Source organism: Melanostigma gelatinosum (assembly GCF_949748355.1).
Source record: "Melanostigma gelatinosum genome assembly, chromosome: 6".
Lineage (NCBI taxonomy): Eukaryota > Metazoa > Chordata > Actinopteri > Perciformes > Zoarcidae > Melanostigma > Melanostigma gelatinosum.
The window spans coordinates 18426937-18446600 of record NC_136639.1 but is presented as its reverse complement, the minus strand read 5'-3'; the positions used below and the strand labels follow the sequence as shown (position 1 = coordinate 18446600).

Genomic DNA, 19664 nt, shown 5'->3' with positions numbered 1-19664 from the left:
ATGATCTACATACAGTATCTTGTTCTTGTTAGAGATCTTTCCTTACATCAACAAGCTATCTGTAACATAAGCTGTTATAGTTTGTAAGTGGGTATAAGTATTCATCTTGTCGTCATGCAATGGAGAACAGGCGAGCAGATGTTGAGTCTGCACATTCAGCGAAAATTGTTTTTCGAACAGTTTTTTACAGGAAACTTTATGTTTTTGTTCATTAATAGTTGTGACTGTATACATTTTGGTGTGATGAAGTGTGAAAAAGCATGGCGCACTTGTCATGAGTGGAGACTCTTTCCATGTTCTGCTGTTGATAAATATTGACAGTGCCAATGTCATGCTACAATAAATAATACATTAATTGGTCTAAAGTGCATGGCGCAAATGTGTCCAAATCCACTTTTCTAGAATAACTAAGCAAAATCGAGTATTTAAAAAAAAAGATTTACATTTTTAAAACCTCTACTTACAACAGCTCTTGTCCTCTCCTCTCTGCACCTCGTAAACACAGCCTGCAGTTTTTGTCACGTGACTGTGACCCAGCTGAGTCAATCATGGCTTCCCAGTTTGCTGACAAGTGCAGCATTTCATGTTTGATTTACAAGACCTGGTAAGTGCCAACATAACACGGAGAATTAAATGTTTGCTTTCGTTGTTGCCTGTACCACACATGATGTGTTCAAGTACCATCGTAAAGTTGAAAATCTGACATCAATGTCTGTTTATACAGCTTCAGGCTATGTAATGGTGCGGCTGCACCTGGCACTTTGTTACTTAAATGTCGGATTCAGCATGTTTTAGAAACAAGCATTTTCTGAGGACACAGATCTGCAAAGTGAAAAGACAACAGGGGAGGAGTAGTTCTGCGGCTGCGCGTGTGTAACAAGCAGACTGTGCGTCTATTGTGAACCTGCCTATGTAGGCGCATTATTACTATCCCTTTAAATAGCGGGAAAGTACTGTGCTTTAGACCCGTTTATTGTTGGTCAATGGAGCAATCGATTACTGCTGCCTCGAGATAGCAATGCGCCAATAATGCGCTTGACCACACCTCATTTTAAGACCACACACTGGGCGCACACATGGACGCAAATACATTTGCGACTGACACAACGGGGGCCGCTGGGCGTGAAAATGACAACTCAGTCGAATCGAAATTGGCATTGACATTTGGGGTGCATTGTGCGGCCCTTTGCACCGGGTGTAAGATACGCCAATGATTCAGTCTCTGGGGACCAACATTATCCACTCAAATTTTGAGCAAGGGTTGTTGCCAATTCAGTGGTCTGTCCACTGACTGTGGTTACTATCACTGATCACTGGTTACTACTAGGGGAGCTGTAGTTAGTGGTCTGTAGGATGGTCGATGTGGTATTTCACCTCTTCCCTTCTCTGGACATGTTGCCAAAGCTGTTAGCCGAATAAATGTCAGAGATCATAATTGTCTTTTAGATAAACTCCATTCTCAATTATGCTTATATTCCTATTGTTGCACAGTGTACTGCAGTTTGTGTGGATAAACCGAGATAGTAATAGTAAATGGGCTTGCATTTATATACCACTTTCTAGTCTTCCGACCATTTTCATGGAAATCTGGGTAATAATAGTTGTTACAATGTCTTATGTGACAGACATCACAATGCTATCTGCTGCCTCAAAATCAGGTAATATCACATAATCACATGTTTCATTTAGGTCACTGTCAAATACAGAACAGTAAGAAAAAGACTGGAAGACAAAATGACGGTGGCCAACAACAAAATCCACCATTTGTTCTCGTTAGCAGCCTGGATATTGTTAATCACGACATAGTTGTTACTCAACAGTTTAAATCTTCTGTTTGTTGAACTAAACAGTTCTCTCTGCTGAACCCTCGGCCGCACCCCCCAAACTGATTGTTAAAAAATGTTTTAACAAAAAGTCATGTTTGTTCAAAAGAATCCGACGCTCTGCTCTAATGTCTTCTCCCCGTTAAAGTTTTGTCTGAGTAGTTATTTGTTTGTCTTGAGCAGTTTATTCTCCAATGGGATTTTCTCTGTAGCTGTTCCTTATCTGTCGATCTGTGATTAGTGGATCCTTCCTTGGTCCCCTGTTGTTTTGTATGTATGTATGTTAACTCTGGTGGCAATATCAGCCAGGTCAAAAACTCCTTCCCATTTTATATAGGTGATACCCAGTGGCATATTAGTTCAAGGATGACTTCATCATGTAAATGTTAAGAGATATCTAGACTTAAAAACATACCAGATGCGATTACCATGTTTTTGTTCCTGTTGATATATCCACAACACTTTCAGACGCATTCAAAAACGATTCGGAAAAGCAATTTATAAAAAGTCAATTGAATGTAGTGAGGAGGTCGGAGGTCGCTTTTCATCAATACAAAAAGATTGGTGTTCAAATAAATAAACTGTGTGTGTTCAAGTCCCTGTACGGATCAAGTACAGAGTGTGAACTGGTAGCTGGACAGGTGCTAGTTTGCCCCTTGAGCAAGGCGCCAATCCCCCAAATTGCTCGCTGGGTGCTCCTAATACTCAAATGGGTTAAATGCAGGGACTAAATTTCACTGTGTGCGGTGCTGTGTACTATTGTGTGTTTCATTCTACATGTGCTACATGCTAATAATTGATATTCAACCGTCTTTGTTTGCTAACATTCAAAGCTAGCTGACGTTATAAGCGTCTTACCTTGAGGATATCTCGGTGCAGATGAAGAAGGAAGTCAGGGATATTTTTTACAGTCTGCTCAATAAAAGGTAAACAATGAATAGCGATTCTTTTTTTAACACACAGATGTGTTAATGAAACATGAAACAAAATCAAAATATTTTTAAAAATCTCTCCCCAGACAACCATAATATGCTTTGAAGTCATTTTAATTAGGCTGACAAATCCAGCTTTTAAAAAGGGCCCAGGCTATACGCCCTCATGTTCAGTAACGTTCAGTAACGTTCTTCATGTCATGTTGCTTATATGACAAACACACACTAAAAGGTGCCATCAGTGCATAATCTAACAGAGCCAAGTCAATATCTCTCAAATTGGCTGAATACCAGTTGCCTTGTTAGGATGTAAATATTCCTACACATGTAAAAACATTCAAAGCAGCCACAGATATTTCTTCTTCCTGTCTCTATTTACTGCCTTTGTCTTCTTCTCTTTTAACACCTCCTGTCCTCAGTGTGACTTTGTGTCTTTCGCTTTGAACTTTTCACGATACTATACTCATTCTCGCTGTCAGCTTCTGTCTCCAGGGTGGTTTCAGGGTGGCTTGGCTCAGTGTTAAATTATATTTGCATCTTCTGTCATTGAGCGAGGACAGAGTGCATAATCCCACTGAAGGCCAACGGCTGACAGACAGTTTGGCATCCTGAGCTGAAATAACTGCCCTCTATTGTTGTGTTTTCTTTGCTAGCTACAGTAGGTCTATACTGCAAGTCTACCATATCATCGTGGAGTCAATACTATTTCTACCTGGCCACAAAAATGAAAGTTATTCATACACACTTATTCAAGATCTTTCACATGTGTTCAGTGGTAGAAAGTAACGAAGTACATTTACTCAAGTACTGTACTCAAAGTTCCAGTGTGTAGGAATTAGTGGCATCTACAGTGTGTTAGCAGACTGCAACCAACTGGCTACACCTCCGCTCACTCCTCCCTTTCAAAGAGTAAGGTAACTTAATTATGCGAAAGGGAAATAATTGACTTTTTACTCCTTTTTACTACATTTATTTTATACCTTTATATACTAGTTACTTTACAGATGAGATTAATAATACTTACATTATTTTACAATGGTGTTTATATTTCATACACTATTATTTATTAAATTATTCAACATTTTTTATCTTTAAAACTTATTACACGATGCACAAAACTGTTATGTTAGTTACTCATGGTTTTCTTATAATAATTGCTGATTATTACACAATAAGCATTTATTCCATTTAATTTATTACATTACCTGTGGCTTTAAGAGTGAACAACTTAAGGGAAATAACTCTTCACTTTGCTGCAGTGATGTGTGACATCACGGTTGTGTGCTGTCAGTGAAGCTACACACATGAAACTCTCGAGATAGTGAAATAATATCTAGGCTGGGATGAAGTTGCTCTTAAAGCAGTACACACGGGGCATATTCAACGTGCGGTTGCAGCAGTGCTACACCTGAAATGAATGTTTTGAGTGTCAAATACTTAACCTCTTTGGACTTCTCAGGTGGCTTGAAGACGTTTCTTGCTCATTCATAGTGAGAGGCCACATTCCGCTTGGGTTCAGTGCATTTACAATGGGTTTGCAACTGACACCATTTCATGGTGGGAATAAAGTAGATAATGTTGACCTCACCAGTTATGTGAAGTTGACGCGTGAAAGTCCTTGACAATTTTGAATCGAAGATCAATGTAAGAAGAAGCTAAGTGTCGCCAGCATTGGGGAAATCCTTCAAAAATATAGTTTTTCCGCAAGAGAACCGAGACAAAGGCAGGTTTTCATTCCAGGCCAAAGACATCACACGGGGTCTTCTTAGAAATAGTAATACTAGAGAGCTTCACAGGCCTTCGAGATGTTTTACTGTCACATGAAAGTATAGTGTGTTTACATTTGATTCATTTCATTTTCATTTAATTTTTATATGTTTTCTCTCTCCTTTATCGGCATGAGCACTGGCCTAGTACATCATTTAAAATGATTCCGTCTCATAACAAGAAGCCAGCCTGAATGTGTCAAGGCTGTGTCATTTTGTGAGTCTGTGTGCATCAGATGTAGCAGTTGCACCTTAATCACCAGCTAGGCTGCTATTTTTCCATCACCATGGTGATCCAGTTGAAAGAGGAAATATTTCTGTAATCTGAAGACCTGAACAGGAGCACCGCTTGTGGTCGCCATGAGATCTGTTGTTCAAGTCATTTTCCTTTGCTGTTATTTCACACCTGTCTTCCGGTTCTTTTTCACTTCATCTCTACCTCTGTTAATTAAGAGAGGTGAAAGGGAGCAGCAATTAGTCTCTTGAAACACACAGTGAGGAGTCTTGCAAGTAGATCAAACTGAAAGAAAGTTCTGCTCTGCCTTCTTGAGAGGAGGCTGGTACTCGATGAAAGCTTACTGTGACACTGCAGAAACAAACCAGTTATATAAGAGAATATGTATTTCCTTTCTTTCTTGATTCACCACCAGCAGTTTACCTTCTCACCTTAAGGTAGTGATGAAGATGTGTACCAGTACACCCTGACATCACTGTGTATTCAGAGGTACAGAAAATGTGCAAAACTGAATGCCACTCTCTCTCTCTGTTCGGTGTTTCTATGATTCATGGGCAGTGATAAATGGCCGAATGCACGCACATCATCAGCAAACCGAGCAACACAGTGCATCCTCTGCATGTCGTATGAGTCATTTCCGTGATCGGTGAAAGGAATACAGTAAGGGATCAATGCCCTTGAGTTAAACAGGAAGCTACTTCTTGCACTGTAATCAACTCGTGAGACCCATCTTGTAAGAGTGCCTCTCGCCCGCCATTTGTCTCTGTTCATCTGGTGAAGTCAAGCCAAGGTTAGGCACTTTGTATGAGACAATCACATACATTACATTTCCTGGGCTTACACTGTGTGGGAAGTGCCCTTCTTTCTCTTGTTCTGCATGTTTCCTTTTATTTTCTGTCTCTCTCTCTCTCTCCCTCTGTGGTGGAAAAACAAGCATGTCAGTCACTTCCAGAAGAAAATGGGGGATTCAGGGTTTGACTCATAATCCGTAGTAGACAGCAGCTCATACTTCACTACAAAAGAAACGCCACTCCAAATTAGCCATTTAAAATTAATTGAACTTGACTTGATTGAAGGCAACATGAACACAGCAGGAGCCTCACTACTAAAAGGTCAAACAGTAAGTTAGCAGCTGCTATTACTGTAGTTTCAAGTGTATTGACAGGTCATTAATCAAGGGTAGGTTAACACTCAATCAGTTTTCTGATGTTTAAATCTTTTTTACATTCATCTTTGAATTGTCAATGGCCAGTCCGAGTTGACCAAGATGGATTTTACAAATCTTTTAAGCTTTTTAAACAGCTGTGGACTGTCTGTTTTTATCAGTGGTCCAAGTCCAACACTCGGCCGTGGATCACAGCGGTTCAGCAGAGTCCTCAGCCTCCACACCTGGCTCCAGGCCGCCTGCAGGACCAACAACGTGAGCTTCATTGACAATTTTAATCTGTTTTGGGGCCGCTCTTCCGCTTTTAAGAAGGATGGTATTCATTTTAACAAGCTGGGTAGCCGCCTGCTAGCGGCTAATTTACAGCATGCTGTTCACTCCCATTCACATGATTGACTGTTAACACCTGGATCCCCTGTCCTCTGTCACTCTTCCTCTACGATCATTCATCAGCCGCATTCATCCCCTACTAGCAACACTAGCTCCCCCTGGCGGCATGGAGGGTCTCGTACTACTCTCTCCCCAGTCTCTACCGTAACTTCCACTCCACGACCCATGAACATTCCCGTGAGAATCACAGACTCGCGCTCACGCCCTAGTTATGGTCGGGTTCGAGGTGCTGCACGAGTGATCCGTCCTATTGCACATACCCCCAAAGCTTCCTGTGCTGATGACGACACAGTGTCTTCCCCCATCAAAATGTGTTTGATTAATGCACGCTCCGTAACAAACAAGGCTCACATTTTAAATGACTTGTTCACAAGTCATAATTTGGCTTTTTAATTTCTGACCGAGACCTGGCAACGGAATATGGAATGCATCCATTTCAATGAACTCTGCCCTGTGGACTGTTCTTATGTTGGGACACCGCGTCTGACAGGCCGCGGTGGAGGTCTCGCCGTGGTCTGGAAGAATCAGTTTTCCTGCCACTTGGGGAGCACAGAATCCTATGCTACTTTTGAACTACAGCTGACTAAAGTGGGCCGGCTAAGGCCGTTTTACTGTTTTTGAATTTACCGACCTCCAGGTCCTGCAGGTCAGTTTTTATCAGAGTTCACAGACTTTCTGACCTCTATTATCAAGCTAGACAAAGTGCTTCTGGTTGGTGATTTTAATCTGCATATCAATGATACCACAGACTGTATTGCTACTGAGTTTCTCAATATTACTGAATCTTTTAATTTCACGCAACATGTTTCTGGCGCCAGTCACAGGGGTGGTCACACCTTGGACCTTGTGTTTTCTCTGGGTCTTGATATTGATAATATCCGTTGTGAGGACCTATTGATCAGTGACCATGAATGTATTTTCTTTGATCTTTCTGTCAATACTGACCCCTTGTGTCTGAAACAAACGTTCCACTCCCGCATTGTTACTCAGAGTACAGCTGATCATTTCTCTATGCACTTCTGCTGTGATATTAACACAAATCTCAATGATGTTGAACACTTGATACAGTCATTTAATGAACATTGCACCACTTTGCTGGATAAAGTGGCACCTCTAAAGGAAAGGACCAGGGCTGCCGATAACACTACTCCGTGGATGACAGATGCTGTGTGCAGCCTGAGACAGAAATGTCGCAGGACAGAGCGGCTCTGGAAAGCTACTGGGCTAGAAGTGCATCGTTTATATCTCAAAGACCTCAGAGTTTCTTTTAATACTGGAGTAAAGGAAGCTAGAACTGCTTATTTTGCCAACCTAATCTCTTCTTCAAAGAGAAATCCCAAGATTCTGTTTGAACCAATTAAAGGAATTGTTTCACCGTCTGTCTCCACTTTACAATGCTATTCTGTTGACGATTGCAACAAATTCCTTATCTATTTTATTGATAAGGTAACAGGTATTAGGTCTGGCATTCAGCCTGGAATCTCTTCATCTACTTGTAGCTCCTCGCAATCCCCTGCTGTTCTGGACTCTTTCCAGCGTATCAGCCTTCAAGACCTGATGGACTTAATTAACAAAACAAAGCCATCATCTTGCCCTCTGGATAGAATTCCATCCTCTCTATTTAAGAAAGTTCTGCTAACTATTGGCCCTGCAGTAACATATATTGTCAATACCTCATTATCTTCAGGAATTGTCCCTTCCTATTTCAAACATGCCACTGTCCAGCCCATATTAAAGAAACCTAACTTAGATCCAGCTTTGCCCATGAACTACAGGCCCATATCAAAACTGCCTTTCTTGTCCCAAATTTTAGAGAAAGTGGTGGCCAAACAACTTACTGCTGCACTGGAGAGGCACAACATGTATGACAAGTTCCAGTCTGGGTTTCGTAAGCAACACTCTACTGAAACCGCTCTCCTGAGGGTTTCAAATGACATTCTCATGTGTGCTGATGCAGGTGACTGCTCTGTGTTAGTTCTTCTGGATCTCAGTTCTGCATTTGACACTGTAGACCATGATATCCTGATTAAGAGGCTACGTGATTGGGTGGGCATAACTGGCATAGCGTTAGACTGGTTTACATCTTACCTCAATGACAGAAGTTTCAATGTCTCTGTGGGTGATTTTGTGTCTGTTACCTCTCCACTGTCTTGTGGTGTACCGCAGGGCTCGGTTCTGGGGCCTCTGTTATTTTCCCTTTATCTGTTACCTTTGGGACCGATCATAAAAAGCTATAATGTGTCCTATCACTTATATGCAGACGACATCCAACTCCATCTGTCATTCAAACCCAGCGAGGCATTCACATTAACTAGGCTCCTGGACTGTGTCAATGCCATCAGAGACTGGACGGCAGAAAACTGCTTGCAACTCAACGACTCTAAGACGGAGGTCCTAGTTATTGCTCCAGAGGAGTTTGTCCCCATGATCAGGCAGATTATTAGTTGCAACCTGCGCAATCTTGGGATTTTCTTTGATCGATCCATGTCGTTTGACCCTCATGTTAAGCAGCTGTCCATGTCATGTTTCTTCCATCTAAGAAATATCAGTAAACTGAGATCTGTAGTATCAACACCTGAATTAGAAATGATCATACACACATTTATCTCTTCACGCATTGACTACTGCAACTCACTTTTCACATCACTCAGTGTATCTGCTCTTAACCGTCTGCAGGTCATCCAAAATGCTGCCGCCAGATTACTCACCAGGACAAATCGACGGTCTCACATCACCCCCGTACTCCGATCTCTCCACTGGCTTCCTGTAGCATCTGGGATACACTTTAAAATTCTCACCATCACTTACAGAGCACTTCACGGTCAGGCTCCGGCTTATGTAGCTGATCTACTTCGCCCCTATTCACCCGCCCGCACTCTCAGGTCAAACGCTCTCGGTCTTCTGTCAGTCCCACGCACACGATTTAAGACCCGTGGTGACAGAGCCTTTGAGGCAGTGGCCCCGAGGCTCTGGAATGCTCTGCCTGCAACTCTGCGCCTCGCAGATACTGTGGATACTTTTAAAAGCCAGCTCAAAACCCACCTGTTTAGGCTGGCGTTTGTGTAAAAGTAAACCCATGTCCTAGACCTGCTCTTAAAATATGTTTTACATTTTTATTTTATTTTTTATTATTTTTTATTTTATTTTAAAATTTTCTCTGTGTAGATCATTTATTGACCCTTGGGTCACATTGTGTTTTTTATGCTTTTAAATGTCTGCTCTGTTAAGCACTTTGTGATACTACTGTCTGTGAAAAGCGCTGTATGAATAAAATGCATTCATTCATTCATTAATAAACAGACAAATTTCAAACTTTCTTCAAACTAATTTTACCTTTAAATTTATCTTAATATGTATGGCTTAAAACCAAACAAAATATCACAATTGATGAAATGGCAAAGCCATTGGGCACAATGGTGCACAAATGTTTTTTAAAAATAAGTCAAGCTTAGAAGTGAGAAGAGTGAGATCTATAACACTGATGCCAACATTTAGATATGTATTTTCTGTTAGGTATGCAGTGTTCTTCAGGAGTTGTGGTTTAGACAATCAACTGAAAACAGATTATGCAGTGAGGGGGATCCAGGGGCCTGCTGTCCTGGAGAGAAAACATCCGGTTTCATATGTTGTGTTTTTACGGATTTGAAAATTAGCATTTTGCTTTATTGTCAGTAGTCATTACACTGACAACTACGTTTACATGCACAACATATTTTTACTGCGGTTGTCAGGATTCTCCAAATCCACGATTCGCTTCGATCTGTTATTTTGAACAGATCTTTTTTCAGCACCGTCTTTTAAATTTTTTAAGTTTAAGTCCTCTTTTAAGTCCTCTTTAACACGGATGCTGCCTGGTACCATGATGGATCATTTATTTTAATGTACTGCACTAAGTCCATATGGGGATATTAAAACAATGTATTTATCATGTAACAACAAAACCTTAGTAAGCACGACCTAGCCGGAAATCTCCAAACACTTCGCTGAGCTCTGTTTTCTTTGCGGTCCTTAAATCCTCTGCAGCCTGCAAACTGTAATTCTTCTGTCAGGAATCACTCGTTGGTTACGTTTTCAATCAGAAACAAAATCGGGACACCCCTTAATCTTATAAGCTGTTTACATGGCAAAAGAATATTTCACCAATATTCCTGTTTACATGCAGCCGTCCATACCCCGATATATTACGCCTCCGTTACATTACATCCTGCGACGATGTCCTTTTGATAACTTTTCCATGTTGCTCCGTGGTGTTCCCTGTTTGTCACCGTTCTTCAAGTTTGTGTACAACACACAGAGCTGGCCATAAAATAAGCAAGAGGCTGTGTGTCTAAAGAGACCAATTGAGATGCATGTATTTCGAATGCACTGTATACATGCCCAAAGAATGCTCCCAAAACCTGAATCATATCGGCATAGCCCACATGTCTTAATCAGCAACTGCTACATTCGGAATAAGGCCCAATTCTGAATATCCAAAGGCAATATGACCCGTATCAAATTCAAATCTGTGCTGATTATATTAACTAACACGTCTGTCAAATGCCTGTCCTTTTTTTGATGGCTGCAAAACAGTCAAAAGTTAGCTACAAATGTATTCACTTTGTAATTATATGTAATTATATGAGCAAAATCTTTGCATTTCTTAAGCTGTAATCCGTGAATATTAGGTACAGCTATTCCGTTCTTTTAATTAAACTAATTATTGCTTATCTCTGCAATATAATTTTCGGGAGAATTCCTGCCAATCTCCGTCTTGTTGGATTCAATAAGGGATCCATCATCAAAAGCTGAGAAAGACAAGTGGAATTCAATTTGTAACTATTCTCTCTCTCTCTTTCTCTTATTTATTTTTAAGTTGCAAAACTAGCAGTAATAGTAATATGCTTAGCAAGACGGTCTCTGGAGTGTCTGCTTCATAAGTCTTTAGCGAGACAGATTGAAATTGAAATGATATTCTTCCTCTACCTTAGATTGGTTAGTTAAGCGTCTGGGGGCCTCTTACAGAGCAGCGTGTCGGTGCAAAGAGAGAAAACTGCTCTTCAAATTGGTCGTTAGAGGAAACAGGTCACCTGACAGTTTCAATGTAACCACCATCGGGATGGCAAACTTGTTACTTTAAATTATCAATACACACACACACACACACACAGTGATAATTGGCACTAGAGGTACATGTACTGTGTTTTGTTGGCAGCTTGTTGCTAAATTAATCAGCTCTTGAATGTAAATTCAAACATGCATATACATCCAAGGTTGTATAATACATGTGCATGTGTGTGTGTCATTAAGTGATTAGATATTGTGGCAGCCGGAGGGGCAACCCCAGAGGGGTAGTGATAGAGGGACGATATTGCATGACATGGAGGCGGAGCCCCCATGTCAGGGAATGGAAAAGAGCGCCAAACCACCATCAGCCCAACAAGCAACACCTGAGGAGGAGAGACGAGGGAGCGACCACACCCTATCAGAGGAGGAGGAGGGGACTACAAAAGGGCCCAGGAAACAGGAAACCGGGAGAGAGTAGGAGTAGAAGAGGAAGAAGAAGAAGAAGAAGAAGTAGCCTAAACAGCGAACCCCTTGGAGAAGACTGCCTTACCCCTGGATCACCCTGGAACGTCTGACTACCCGCCCGGCTCACGACCCCTGCCTGTACGACTACCCTGCTCCTGCCCGCGCCCTGGACCGTCTGAGGAATACCCGTTGTGCACCGACCCGTGGAATTGGACACCGACCCTCCCTCTGGAAAGCGGACATTGTGTTCTTGAGTGTCTATCCTACCTCTTTCCCCTCTCTACCTTCAGTAAAAACCTCACTTGAACCGTTTATCTGCCGACTGGTTGTGTTTATTGGTCAGTGTTGTCGTGAAACCCCCTGTCCACCCCGGGGGCTGTCACAACTTGGTGGAGAACGTGGGCACAACCCGGTTCTGGCAACGCTGACCGATAGACCAACCGACCCAGTAAGCATGGCCACCCCGGTGCCATTTCAAGAGCTGCTAGCGGGGCTAATCGCTAGCAACCAAGAAACCCAAAAGCGCCACGAACAAGCCATGCAAGTACAAATGCAAATCCTCCAATCCCAGCAGCAACAACAATACCAACAGCAAATACAAATGGAGAAATATATGGAATTGCAAACAGAACGCGCGGATGCCATGCAAAGCGAAATCAAGGGCATGTTACAAAACCAACAGGAGCAACATACCGTGGAGAAAGCCAATCCAGCGCGCTTCATGCTCAAACAAACGGCAGCTGACGATGTTGAAGTTTTTTTTCAAATATTCCAGACAACGGCACTCCGCGAAAAATGGCCCGAAGAGCACTGGGCAGAGTTAATAGCCCCCTTTTTGATCAATGAAACGCAAGTAACGTATCAGGACTTAGAGCGCGCTGGAAAAGTTGACTTCCGGGTTTTGAAAGCGGAAGCGTTACAGCGATGCGGGGTCACGCTGTTCTTAAAGGCCCAACGATTTCATGAATGGTCATATGACGCCTCACTTTCTCCGCGAGCCCAGATGCATGAGATCAAAAGGATTACGACGGCCTGGCTACACGCAGAGCCAACAGAGGTGTCGCCCACCGATCGCGTGGTCATGGACAAATACATCAGATCACTCCCGTATGAGGCAAAAAAATTGGCAGGCCAGAGAAACCCCCGCACCATCGAGGACCTGGTGGAAATAATGGAGGGTTACCAAGCAGCACAAGCTTTAGTGCGTGGGGGAAGAAACCAGACATTAGAGAGGCCCACCCGCAAAGAAAAAATTAAAACTGAGGAAAATAAATATGTGTCTCCCTCCTTCCCCCCAGGCTTTCCCCGACGTCGGCCGGCGTTTGGACAGGAAGAGAGGAGGTGCTACAACTGCGGCGAGATCGGGCACATCGCCTGGGAATGCCCTCACCGCCAGGACGCACCCATGCCCACGGCCAGTGAGGGGAGTCGCCCATGCGGCTTGATTACAGGATGCTGGGCCACTCACGAGGACCACATGCCCCTCACCCCGGTCAAAGTCAACGGCCGCGACGCCTCAGCGATGGTGGACTCCGGGAGCGCCATTACATTGGTGAGACCCACGTATGCTCAGTACCCGCTCCTAACAGGCACCCGAGCGGTCACGTGCATCCATGGGGAGACCCGCGAATACCCCACCACCGCCCTAGAGATCTACACGACGAGGGGTAGATACATCGGCACTGCAGGAGTCGTGGAAGGACTCCCCGTAGAGGTGCTCGTCGGCCGAGACCTGCCCGTGTTCCAGGAGCTTTGGCGCAGCCTGGTGGTGAAACAAGGTACGACCCCTCCCCGAAAGTACAAAAAGAAAGCCATCTGTGGGCTGGGGGAGGAGATCTCCACCTCTCCCCTATCGGAAGGAGTCGCCAGTGCCGTGGCCCGGGCGTTGGTGGAGGCCACCCAACCCAACCCCGATGACGTCTATGCCACAGCCATCGAGAACGACGGACCCTCCAGCCCCAGTGAGCCCGAAGGAGAGGCGCCGCCCATCCCCGAGGAAGCAGATACCCCCTCCCTCGACGAAGAGGAGCTGGCCGGGCTGTTTCCCCAGGACCCGGAGGAGCCCATCTTACCCGGGCCCCTCACAGGGAGGTTTGGGACGGCCCAGTTGGAGGACCCCAACCTAGCCAACGCCCTTCGGCAGGTGGCCGCCGTAGACGGACGACCACTGGACGGGGTAAGAGACCTCCCTCCCACACATTTTTCCATATATAACGGGCTCCTATACCAGGTAGTAATGAGGGACGGGGCCCCCCTCAGGTTGTTACTGGTGCCACGTCCTTTTATACCCTCTGTCCTACAGTTAGCCCACTCCCATCTCCTAGGTGCCCATCTAGGAGTGGAGAAAACCCTGGAAAGGGTGAGGGCCAGGTTCCACTGGCCCGGAATAAAAAAGGCCGTCGAAGATTACTGCCGGAGCTGCCCCGAATGTCAACAAGTGGCCCCACAACCCCATCACAGAAACCCGCTGGTGCCCCTGCCGATCATCACCGTCCCCTTCAGCAGGATCGGGATGGACCTAGTGGGGCCACTACCCAAGACCAACAGGGGACACAGGTACATCCTGGTTATTGTTGATTACGCCACCCGGTATCCCGAAGCCATCCCCCTACGCTCTATGGCCACCAAGGGCATAGCAAGGGAGCTTGTGATGTTGTTTTCCAGGGTCGGAATACCGGAGGAGATTCTCACCGACCAAGGGACCCCGTTCATGTCTAGGATCATGAAGGACCTGTGTGGCATGCTGAAGGTGACACAACTGAGGACGTCGGTGTATCACCCCCAAACGGACGGCCTAGTAGAGAGATTCAACCAGACACTAAAAAAAATGCTGAAAAAGACCATGGACCAGGACGGTAAGAATTGGGACCAACTGCTGCCATTCCTTATGTTCTCCATCAGAGAGGTGCCCCAGGCGTCTACAGGATTCTCGCCCTTCGAGCTCCTGTACGGTCGCCGACCCCGGGGACTACTCGACCTGGCCAAGGAAGCCTGGGAACACCAACCCTCCCCCTACCGCACCATGGTGGACCACGTCGAGGAGATGAGGGTGAGGATGGCATCACTCTGGCCCATAGTCCGAGAACACATGGCCGAGGCACAGGCGGCCCAAGCCCGCGTGTACAACCGGGGAACACAACCCCGAGTGTTTAACCCAGGGGATCGGGTGTTGGTCCTGGTGCCCACGGCGGAATGTAAGTTTTTAGCCCGATGGAGGGGACCTTATGAAGTTATGGAAAGATTGGGGCCGGTAAACTACCGAGTCAGGCAACCAGGTCGAAGGCACCCGACGAAGATTTATCATGTTAACCTTCTCAAGAAATGGGTGAGTAGGGATGCCATGCTCTGTTTCTCTCTCTCTACACCCCCAGGAAAAACAGAGCCAGTCGAGGTACCCGTGGGAGAAGAGTTGACCCCCCGGCAGAAGCAGGACGTCCGGGAAATGGTGGATCGGTTCCGAGACGTGTTCTCCCCGGACCCCGGATACACCACACTGGTGCAACACCGGATAATCACCGAGCCCGGGAAGAAGGTAAAACTAAGGCCGTACCGCATCCCCGAAGCCCGCCGGGGGGCGATAGAGAGAGAGGTACAGAGTATGCTGGAGGCAGACATCATCGAACCCTCGACTAGCGAGTGGTGCAGCCCTATAGTGTTGGTTCCGAAACCAGATGGCTCAGTCAGATTCTGCAATGATTTTAGACAGCTCAACGCCATCTCAAAATTTGATGCCTACCCGATGCCCAGGGTGGACGAAATGATAGAGCGCATCGGGAGGGCCAGATACATAACCACCCTCGACTTGACTAAAGGCTACTGGCAAGTGGCAGTGGCCCCCGAAGACAGGGAAAAAACGGCCTTCACTACTCCCATGGGCCTGTACCACTATAAGAGGCTGCCGTTCGGTCTCCACGGAGCCCCCCCCACGTACCAGAGACTGATGGACCAGGTACTTCGTCCCCATCGAGAATACGCGGCAGCCTATCTGGACGACATCGTCGTACACGGGGAGGAATGGGGGGCTCACCTCCAAAGACTGGAAGCAGTCCTGAAAGCTCTGCGAGGGGCGGGGCTGACAGCCAACCCCAAGAAATGTCGCCTCGGCCTCCGGGAAGCTGACTACCTGGGGTACACCATCGGCCGCGGCTGCGTCAAGCCCCAGGTAGGGAAAGTCGAGGCGATCCGGGAGTGGCCCCGCCCCCGCACAAAGAAACAGGTACGAGCATTCATTGGGCTAGCTAGCTACTACCGACGTTTTGTTCCCCAGTTCTCTGCCCTTGCAGCGCCCCTGACGGACCTAACCAAAAACCGGCTGCCAGATCGGATCGTCTGGACGGCAGAGACCGAGGACGCCTTCGAGAAGCTGAAGGAAGCACTTTGTTCCGAACCAGTGCTGGTGACCCCGGACTTTACCCAACCGTTGGTGGTACAGACGGATGCCTCCGAGACCGGGGTGGGTGCCGTCCTGTCCCAGCTGAGGGATGGAGAGGAGCACCCAATCACATACGTAAGCAGAAAACTATTACCTAGAGAAACAAGATACGCCACGGTCGAGAAGGAATGTTTGGCCATCAAATGGGCGCTGGGGGAATTGAAATACTATCTGCTGGGACGGCACTTTACCCTGGTCACGGACCACGCCCCCCTGGTATGGATGTCCAGAGCGAAAGACAATAACGCCAGGGTCACCCGCTGGTTTTTATCCCTTCAGCCGTATGCTTTCTCTGTTGTCCACAGATCCGGGGCCGCTCATGGAAACGCGGACGCCCTGTCAAGACGGGACGCCCTAGGTTCCTGGAGCAGTCCTCCCCCCAGGTCGGATTTAAGGGGGGGGGTATGTGGCAGCCGGAGGGGCAACCCCAGAGGGGTAGTGATAGAGGGACGATATTGCATGACATGGAGGCGGAGCCCCCATGTCAGGGAATGGAAAAGAGCGCCAAACCACCATCAGCCCAACAAGCAACACCTGAGGAGGAGAGACGAGGGAGCGACCACACCCTATCAGAGGAGGAGGAGGGGACTACAAAAGGGCCCAGGAAACAGGAAACCGGGAGAGAGTAGGAGTAGAAGAGGAAGAAGAAGAAGAAGAAGTAGCCTAAACAGCGAACCCCTTGGAGAAGACTGCCTTACCCCTGGATCACCCTGGAACGTCTGACTACCCGCCCGGCTCACGACCCCTGCCTGTACGACTACCCTGCTCCTGCCCGCGCCCTGGACCGTCTGAGGAATACCCGTTGTGCACCGACCCGTGGAATTGGACACCGACCCTCCCTCTGGAAAGCGGACATTGTGTTCTTGAGTGTCTATCCTACCTCTTTCCCCTCTCTACCTTCAGTAAAAACCTCACTTGAACCGTTTATCTGCCGACTGGTTGTGTTTATTGGTCAGTGTTGTCGTGAAACCCCCTGTCCACCCCGGGGGCTGTCACAATATGTACCACATCTCAACCAAATAATTCATAATAAGCTCTTTGCTATATAATATAATACACATTTATCTGAACGCTTTCCCATGAACACACAAAATTGTTATTTCTACGGTAAAAGTTCATAATATGGTGGCCAAGGGATTTAAAAAAAAAGTCTGCTCCAAGATGGAGTTCACTCACACACAGTGAGACAGTTGCACTGACCATTGCAAGACAGCCCAGACATCCTCTCACTAGCACCTGGCTCCTGTGCGACTGCCAGGTGTTCCAGTGGCAAAATGTTCTTACACATCAGCAGGCCTTTGGTCTGCCAGGGTCTCCTCTCACCTGAATGTGTCCAGCATGCCTCCAAAACAAAAGAGAAAAAAGCCCATTGGGCCTCGTGACAGCGTGCCTGAACCATCTCGACCGTGGAGGAGCCGAGGACTGACACAGACATGTTTTAAGATTTCTGAGCTTGTTATTTCACTCAGAGTACAATGGATTATGGAGAGCGACATAGCGTCGGTCTCAATCCACAGTCTTGTTCTTTTTGGTCTGTACCTAGAGTGCATGGCCACACATGTAGTTTAGGATTGGAGGCTGATCAAGTTAACTTGGATCTTTCTCAGACAGATGGAGAGACAGTTCCCTGGATCAAGATCTGCTGGCAAGTGCCACACTCTGCCCAAGGCACACAGCGGGTAGCCATTAGTTTCTCACTCACAAGTAAATAGGATTTGACACGGTAGAGATCTAGAAATGTGTTTTTCTTTTCTGACTCTCATGTGATGGTTGATTTTGTTAAATTGTTGTAGATGTCTGCACATGTACACACAGTATCTGTAGATGATATCTTGTCTTTTTTTGCGGACTACATGTTCCAAAATAACTGATTTAATTAGTTTTAAACTGCAGAAACATGTCAGTGCACAAAAGAATATGAATATCTGGAATATTCATGAAACTTTAAAGCAAAACGTCTCTTAGAAGTACAATCATTTAAACAAACAAGTAGAACACTATTTACATCTTCACCATCATATCAGCATGATTAAGATACCCATCGGGTTTGGTTGCTTGCGGTTGCCAGTTCGTTTGGTTTCATTAGATATTTTCTGTCTTTTTTTCTTCTCTTTCGAATAACTCTGGAAAACAACTGTTGGAAAAATGGAGTAAGAAAACCCTCTGAAGTCAACTTTTTGAGCCTAAAAATAATGAGCTCACACGGAGAAGCTCCTCACACTTATTTTTCCTCAAAAAGGTCCCGAGTCATATTACGGATAATGATTCACTGTCACATTTCAAATCTCTCGCTTTCAAAAGACATGGCAAAAGATGACGTTTGTACTTTGGATCCATCTTTTATATGTTTATTATTTCAGGACTTATTTTGGCCTATACTGAACACATTTTTTATTTTTTCCACTGGCGTCTTTTCGTGCTGTGAAAGTCTTGGAGTTGTCACCCTCTGTGTCAGAATTTTAATATTTTTATCCGAGTGGGATCCAGTGCAACTCAACTTTAATGATCTCTGTTTCTCTGTTCAACATGATATAAAGAAGGGCATATCTCTCTCTTCAGTAAGAAGCTAATGATGTCTGTGAATATATTACAAGTTAGACAAGTAACCGCACCATATACAGCAACATGGCCACTTACTCTCAGTGGTTAAGGCATTGTTGCCTTAAAAAGCGATGATTTTACTTCTGCTGTTGCTCTAAGATTGAGGAATTGAAGCGCATCGTGTTCTTGCCAATACTTCATTGGTCCACAGGTAAACAACACTGCTGTTGTGGGTTTCTATATAATGCCTTCGCTCACAGCAATGATGTATCCCATAAACCTATACGCCTGCACAATAATACAAAATGTCACATTGGGGGTCATTAAAGATTCATACCCCAATTTGCTTGTAAAAGTACAAGCACATCTTTTTGTGCTGATCAATGATTAGTCTGTGATTTTATGAATAAAAGCACACAAATATTTTAGAGCTGCCTTTTGAAAGTGGTTCATTGGGTATTACGTTATTAAAGTAATTTCTAGATAGTTTGCTCTTCTTGTTATAATTGCCTGGTTCTTCATTAACTGAATGCACAGTTCTGAATGCCATGGAAACTGTTTTTAATGAGTAGAAAAACTGTGCTCTGTGTGTGTGTGTGTGTGTGTGTGCGTGTGTGTGCGTGCGTGTGCACTTGATTGTCTGAGTTCTTTTCATCCTTTAACACCTGTGTGTATTCATGTTTAAGGCTGCATTTTCTGAGGCATACACCTCTGTCCCCTCTCAGCCTTTATAAAGCTGTAGTTGAGCATTTAAATAACCATTTTTGAGAATGCTCAGTACAAGTCAGCCAGCAGTAACATTTTTTCAATCAGGATAGTTCTTTTTCACTACTACTCTGTCCTCTGTACGTACATAGTAGTAAAGTAGG

At 45.3% G+C, this 19664-nt stretch overlaps 1 protein-coding gene across 1 annotated transcript; it reads left to right on the top strand.

Annotated features, from left to right (window-relative positions):
* The first annotated feature begins 13343 nt into the window (after positions 1-13343).
* Positions 13344-14238, top strand: LOC306778940 (uncharacterized protein). Its single transcript, XM_079270684.1, has 2 exons — positions 13344-13998; positions 14147-14238. The coding sequence occupies exons 1-2, from the start codon at positions 13345-13347 to the stop codon at positions 14156-14158; spliced, it is 666 nt and encodes a 221-aa protein (XP_079126810.1). The 5' UTR covers position 13344; the 3' UTR covers positions 14159-14238.
* The last annotated feature ends 5426 nt before the right edge of the window (positions 14239-19664 follow it).

Bases quoted from the DNA above. Each gene is read 5' to 3' on its own strand.
- LOC306778940 (XM_079270684.1), top strand. From the start codon at position 13,345: ATGGTGGACTCCGGGAGCGCCATTACATTGGTGAGACCCACGTATGCT.